Source organism: Callorhinchus milii, unplaced genomic scaffold (assembly GCF_018977255.1).
Source record: "Callorhinchus milii isolate IMCB2004 unplaced genomic scaffold, IMCB_Cmil_1.0 Scaffold24, whole genome shotgun sequence".
NCBI lineage: Eukaryota > Metazoa > Chordata > Chondrichthyes > Chimaeriformes > Callorhinchidae > Callorhinchus > Callorhinchus milii.
This window is the reverse complement of record NW_024704765.1, coordinates 1,117,883-1,124,653: the sequence shown is the minus strand read 5'-3', so window position 1 is coordinate 1,124,653 and position 6,771 is coordinate 1,117,883. Positions and strand designations below refer to the sequence as shown.

Below are 6,771 nucleotides of genomic sequence, written 5' to 3'. Positions count from 1 at the left end.
GCCGCGTTTTGCCCACAAATATACGGTCAATTCACTTTACAGTATATTCTGTAAAGCGCTTTGCGACGTCTAGAAGACGTGAAAAGCATTATTAAATGCAAGGATTATTATTATTATAATTCTCTAGATGCAGTTCTGCAAGAGAATTCCAACTCGCACTTTGTGAATCATGGACATTAAAGCAGAACATAATCCATGGTTTGAGCCATACAGCTTCCGTACACCTCCATAACATTGCCCACCTCTGCCACTACCTGTCCCCGAGGCTAACATTCATCATGTACAGACTATGCCAACTCTCTGTTTGTTAGACGTCGCAAATCTTCCCTCCGTAAGAACTCTGAATAATGTCCTCCCCTGTATCAGGCTCCGTTAACCTATCACCCCCCACCCACCAACCTTGCCCCAGTTCTCCATCTATCATTGAGCTTAAGATCCTGGTCCTCACTTCTAACGCTCCCCGGTCTTGCCTCTCCATTACTCTGCGACCTGCTTAAATCTTTCCAACTTGCTCCCTCCCTGTGCTCAGGGGCGTGTGGGGTGGGGGGTGTGGGGGGGTGGGGGTGGGGGTGGGGGGTGGGGGTGGGGGGTGGGGGGTGTGGGGTGTGGGGGGTAGGTGGGGGGTGGGGGGGTGGGGGTGGGGGGGGGTGGGGGGGTGGGGGGTGGGGGGGGTGGGGGGTGGGGGGGTGGGGGTGGGGGGGTGGGGGGTGGGGGGTGTGGGGGGTGGGGGGTGTGGGGGTGGGGGGTGTGGGGGTGGTGGGGGTGGGGGGTGGGGGTGTGGGGGGGGTGGGGGTGGGGGTGGGGGGGTGGGGTGGGGGGGTGGGGGTGGGGGGTGGGGGGTGGGGGGGGGTGGGGGGGTGGGGGGGTGGGGGGTGGGGGGTGGGGGGGGGTGGGGGGTGGGGGGGGTGGGGGGGGGGTGGGGGGTGGGGTGGGGGGTGGGGGTGGGGGGGGGGGGGTGGGGTCGGTGGGGTGTGGGGGGTGGGGGGTGGGGGGTGGGGGGGTGGGGGGTGGGGGGGTGGGGGGTGGGGGGTGGGGGGTGGGGTGGTGGGGGTGGGGGGGGGGGGGGGGGTGGGGGGGGGGGGTGGGGGGGGTGGGGGTGGGGGGGTGGGGGTGGGGGGGTGGGGGTGTGGGGGTGGGGGGGAGGTGGGGGTGGTGGGGGTGGGGGGTGGGGGGGGTGGGGGGGGGTGGGGGGGGTTGCAGCCCAAACTATGATGATCATTAAATCGCCATCAGGCCATCGCCACAACCCACCATCACTCACTGGGCCCTATCACCATGGTAACCCCTCCCCCGCCCCTCTCCATGGTAACCCCTGGTCCATCACAACGGCGATTTCCGACCTGTTGCCATAGTAACCCCCGCAGCCCCCCTCCCCGGCGGACAGTTTTAGGGGACGGACCGGAAATAGGAAGGTGGGAGGGGGTTGCAGTGAAAAGGGGTCGCTCTACAGTCTCAGCAAATACAGCAGGAGGTCAGTGAGGGGGGGGGGGGGCAGTGCCACAATCAGCCGCCTCTCAGCTGAGGTGTCCCCCCCCCTCCCCCGGGGCTCAGGCCTCACTGTCAGCTCACAGCCCTGAGAGGGGCCGCGGGGCGTGGGGGGGCCATATATCAGCTGATAGTCCGCCCCCCCCTCCCCCCCCCCCCCCGCGGCAGGGTGGGGTCGGAGCCCCCGGGGTAGAGGTGGGGAGGGGTCAGAGGGGGCGGTGTCAGGGAGGGGAGAAGGCGGCAGAGTGGGGGGAGGGGGCAGAGGGGGGGAGAGGTAGAAGAATTAAACCATTGCCTCCTTTTTTTTATTGTGTTTTTGTATTAAATACATGATTTCCAGCAGATAGCGCCCCCCCCCCCCCCCCCCACACACACACACACCTGTCCGTGTCCTGTTCAGGTGCAAGTTAACGATATCCGGCGCCCCCCCCCCCCCCCCCTCCCTCTCGACCCACTGCATGAGATAGTTAACGTCCACCTGAACAGGGCACAGACTGTTGTGGGGTGGGGAGAGTGAGGTTGTATTTTTGGTGGGGGGGGAGCGGCCGCACTACCCCCGTCACCGTTGCTTAAGAGCATCCAAACCGAGCTGAGAATTCCCGGCCTCCCACCTACTCACGGAAATCCCAGAGATAGATTGTTGGAATGGAATACTCTCTCTCTCTCTCTCCCTGGAGGGGCGCGTCCGGCTTTACCTGATTCCGGAGAGTATGAGGCAAAAAGAGAAGGGCGTTTCTATTCCTGTCCCAGTGTCCACCTGCCTGATGACCCCAACCACCCACCTCCACACAAAAAATCGTTCACTCGCCCCATGACTGTTTGTGGGGACGCTGCTCTGCCCATATTGGCTGCTATTGTTTTGCCCACAATAATGCGCTGTCGCTGTGCCTCCTTGTCCTCCTGGACCTCTCCGCGGCGTTCGACACAGTCGATCACGCCATCCTCCTCCACCGCCTTTCCTCCATCATCCACCTCAGTGGGACCGCACTCGCCCGGTTCGAGTCCTACCTCACAAACCGCCAGCGGTACATCTGCACAAACGGCTTCTCTCGCTCTCACCCGGCCACCTGTGGGATCCCACAAGGATCCATCCTGCGCCCCCTCCGCTTTCTGATCTACGTGCTCCCTCTTGGGGTACATTTCTACATGAATGCAGATGACACCCAACTCTATTTTTCCACCTCTCTTTGCTCTTTGTTCTGTCAGCTGCCTGTCAGATGTCAGGGGCTGGATGACTCAAATTTCCTTCAGCTGAACTTTGACAAGACGGAAGCCATACTCTTTGGCTCTCGTCAACGTCCAAAATCTCACACGATTCTCACCCCCTCCACCTACCCGACCTTCCCCTAAAACTCTCTGAACCCGTACGCAACCCAGGCGTCAGGTTCGACACCCAATTATCCTTCCTCCCCACATCCGGTCCCTCACCAGCACTGCTTTCTTCCACCTCCGACGCATCGCCCATCTCCGCCAATACCTCTCCCCGAAAGTCGCTGAAACCCTGGTCCATGCCTTTGTCGCCTCTTAAACGCCCTCCTCACCGGTCTCCCCTCCACTATCATCCATAAAATCCAACTCATTCAGAACTCTGCCGCCCGCATTCTCACCCACACCCCAGTCCTGGCCAGACTGCACTGGCTGCCTATCCTGAGGATCGATTTCAAGATCCTCACCCTTGTATTCAAGTCCCTCCACTCCTCTGCATCCCCCGACCTCTCTGACCTCTTCTCTCCTCAAAACAGTACCAGTTGCCTTCGTTCCTCCGGGTCTGGCCTCCTCGTCCACCCTTGGCGGCCGAGCCACTATGCCTCGAGGCTCTGGAACTGCCTTCCTCATTCCCTTCGTCTCTCTCCCTCCCTTCCCATTTTCAGGACTCTGCTGAAAACCTTTCCGACCGCGCCTTTGGTCACCTTCTCCCCCCTCTCCCTGGCTCGGCCCCGGGATCCGTTACTGTAAAGCGCTCTGAGACGCCGTCCGGCGTGGAGGGCGCTATATAAATCCAAGTTGTTCTTGTTGTTGTCGCTAAAATGCAAGGATTATTATTATTATACTGTAAAATCCTGGAAAGCGTTACTGATAGTTTTCCAACAGCCCTGCTTTTCCTGTGACTAGTACCTTAAACTGTCCCTTCCTGCAGGAATGGAACCTGCCTATCGTAGGGACAAGATGAAGCCGAAGGACCCGGCCCAGCGAGGGGACAAAACGAAGCAGAAATCAGCATTGCAGGAGCTGAAACAGAGACAGAGAGCTGAGGTATCGGAACAATGAATGACCTTAGCCATTTTACGAGGAGGCAGGGGTCTGTGTCTGTTTAGGACGTTAAAAACTCCACATTATTATTGGAAAATCGTAGTCCTCTGGATTACGATCAGAGTCTGCTGTAATGTTCTTCAGTATAGCATGGGGCCACTCATAACACAGAAGGAGGACATTCGGCCAATCATGTCTGTGCTTTTCTTTGAAAGAGCAATCCATTTAGGTCCCTTTTTTGGTCAACCATGTGTCTGACATGTGAAACCCATCACCGTGCTTAAAACAAATACAAACCAACTGGGAATTCCATGTATCCCCACTTCTACATGGAAATTCCAGAAGGACACATCCTGCTTACCTAATTCTGGAAAGTTTGGGCACCAGTTAGCAAAAGCCAAGGCTTGGAGACCCTGGATAGCTTGCCATTGATAGCACTGACTGACGAGCTTTCCCGCTGGATTTGCTCACTGGCTATAATTTGCCACGTGGTAGAACACTTGCCTCTCAAGCGAGAGGACCTAGGTTCAATTCCCGGCAGGGCAAAATGTTGGGAAAGTTTCCTTACTCCACATGCCTCTGTTTGCCAAGCAGTAAGTAGGAACCCAATTGTTAGTCAATTGGTGGATCACTTTTCCGGGGGTAATAATTCCTTCAAAATAAATAAAAATAATTGTTTGTGGGACTGTTTGTTGGACACTGGTGTGTGCAATTGGCTGCCGCGTTTCTCCCAAGAAATATACAGTTACTCCACTTTATAGTATATTCTGTGAAGCGCTTCAAGTGCTTCTTTGCAGATTAATACTGTCAAGTATAGTGACTGTATATTTATGGACAAACACGGCAGCTTTCACGGCTGTCTGACCAGTGACCAATTTACACATTGTTCTGGGAGCCCATGACACAATGAGATACTCTTCTTTTCACACAGTGCTTGAACCCAGCAAAGGTGGAGGTGCTACGGTCACCTTCGCCCTCCCCCTGGCTCAGCATTGGGCTTCGGCTTAGCAGCGCTCTTGTACGCCGCCTGGCGTGGTGGGCGCTGTATAAATCGTTGTTGTTGCTGCGGCCTGAGCCAAGCTGACGCCCTGCTACAAATCGCTAGTCAGGAGAAGGCAGGCACTGTTTACATCACAAGGTCCTTGCTCTCTCTGATTATTTATCGGCGGGTTAATTGTGTTTTCTCTCTTCCCATCTTTCTCGCTCCCCCAACCAGATTTACGCTTTAAATAAAGTGATGACAGAGCTGGAGCAACAGCAGTTTGAAGCCTTCTGCAAGCAGATGCAGTCGGAGGGAGACTGAGAGCGAGAGTAAGTGGGGATGGAGGGGAGCTGTCAGCCACACAAGTGTGCCTGACCCACCCATCCCACAGCGTCTCTCTCCCACAACAATAAACCAACCCTGACGACATAGAGGGAGAATGATTCATTTGAACAAAAAAGAAATGTGGTTTTGTGTAATCAAATGCAGACTGGATCTGGGATAGTTTTTTTAAAAAAAACTCAATTATTTTATTTCCTTTCAGGCAAATGTTTACTGTTAATCTAGGTGTGAAGGTGAGGCGCAAAAAGGCGCAAAATTGAGGTGATGATGGGATTTATCACCAGTGCTGATTATCACTTTGACTAAAATTGTGATTATTGACCGGCGAGATTCCAAACGGGTGTCAATGCCGACAATGTCACTAACATCTTTGTACCCGGCCATTGTTCCAGGAGGGTGGGAGTGTGGGTGGTAGTGGGTCATAACCACAGTCCTTAATTATCAACAACATAGTCATTGTCATAATTAGCACGTCGCTTGTTTCACCTTGTGTTGGGGGCAGGAATGTAATTGTTATGGTATTCAACAATATTTGGCTGAGAGGATTTGTCATTTGGTTTAGCTCATGAGACTTGGATTCATATCCACCCTACACTGCTGGGCTATCCTGGCCTGTTAGCTAGCAGCTTAGCAGGGCAATGTGGATTGAGTTAGGGCCAGTTAGTGTCAGACTTGTTTGTTTGCTGGGGCAAAAGTCTGTCCTTAATTCAGCCCTGAATTGTTAGTCTCACTGACATTTACTATAATATAATAATAATATAATATAATAATAATCCTTGCATTTGATTTAGCGCTTTTCACGTCTTCTAGACGACCCAAAGCGCTTCACAGAATATACTGTAAAGTGAATTGACTATATTTGTGGGCGAGCACGGCAGCCAATTGAGCACAGCAGTGTCCCACAAACAATCATGGATTGAAAATGACCAATTTTTTTTATATAAGATATAAGATAGTGAGAAATCAAATTTCTTTCCATTTCTTTTCCATTTCGATTCAATGCTTGTGTCTGGGGTTGCTTGTGTGTAAAAAAAACCAGACTGCTACCCCCAACAATTGCCTCCATCCTCTCTCCTGCCAACATTCTGTACGATGCAACAGTTTTCCCTTTTGTGTTTGCAGGAGACAGAATTTGTGTGGTTGTGGTTTTGCCGTAGTAAAAGTATTAATAATTCTGTATTCTGTGAATTGAAACAAAAGCCTCCTGGAGGAGCCTTGATTGCTTCCAAAGGAAACACCTCTGCTTCCGCTGCTCAGATGTAGTACCTCAAATCTGAAATCAAATCGTATTGCTTATTTAAATGCTCACAGCAAATGATGCTGAGTTTAGCGATTGGAGTGGAATGAGGTGGGTGTTGTGTCTGTACGTGTGTTTGGAATTGGCTGCAGTGGAATTGACTTGTGCAGTGCCCTGACTGCTGTTCCTCTTACGCGGGACTGGAGGAGTGAGTGGCTGCCATTGAGCTCTGTGGGTCTCTGCTCTGTACTCAATAAAAGTTGGCTCAGAATTTTCTTGCGGTTATTGGCTCCTTCTCCCAGCAGGTGATCACCGATCGTCACAGTGCAGAAGAAAGAAATGGGAAAAACAGGAACAGGAGAGCGTTCAGTCCATCCAGCCTATGCCACCAGTTTATTAGATCTTGGCAGATGCTCTTTCACCCATACTATCCATCGCTACCAAATTTCATCTCACTTCTAAATGGCCTGGCTAG

General features: G+C 53.2%; 1 protein-coding gene across 1 annotated transcript; it reads left to right on the top strand.

Moving 5' to 3' along the window:
* Positions 1-1,384: 1,384 nt before the first annotated feature.
* Positions 1,385-6,567, top strand: LOC103181347 (small vasohibin binding protein). Its single transcript, XM_042343667.1, has 3 exons — positions 1,385-1,471; positions 3,623-3,738; positions 4,952-6,567. The coding sequence occupies exons 2-3, from the start codon at positions 3,625-3,627 to the stop codon at positions 5,036-5,038; spliced, it is 201 nt and encodes a 66-aa protein (XP_042199601.1). The 5' UTR covers positions 1,385-1,471; positions 3,623-3,624; the 3' UTR covers positions 5,039-6,567.
* The last annotated feature ends 204 nt before the right edge of the window (positions 6,568-6,771 follow it).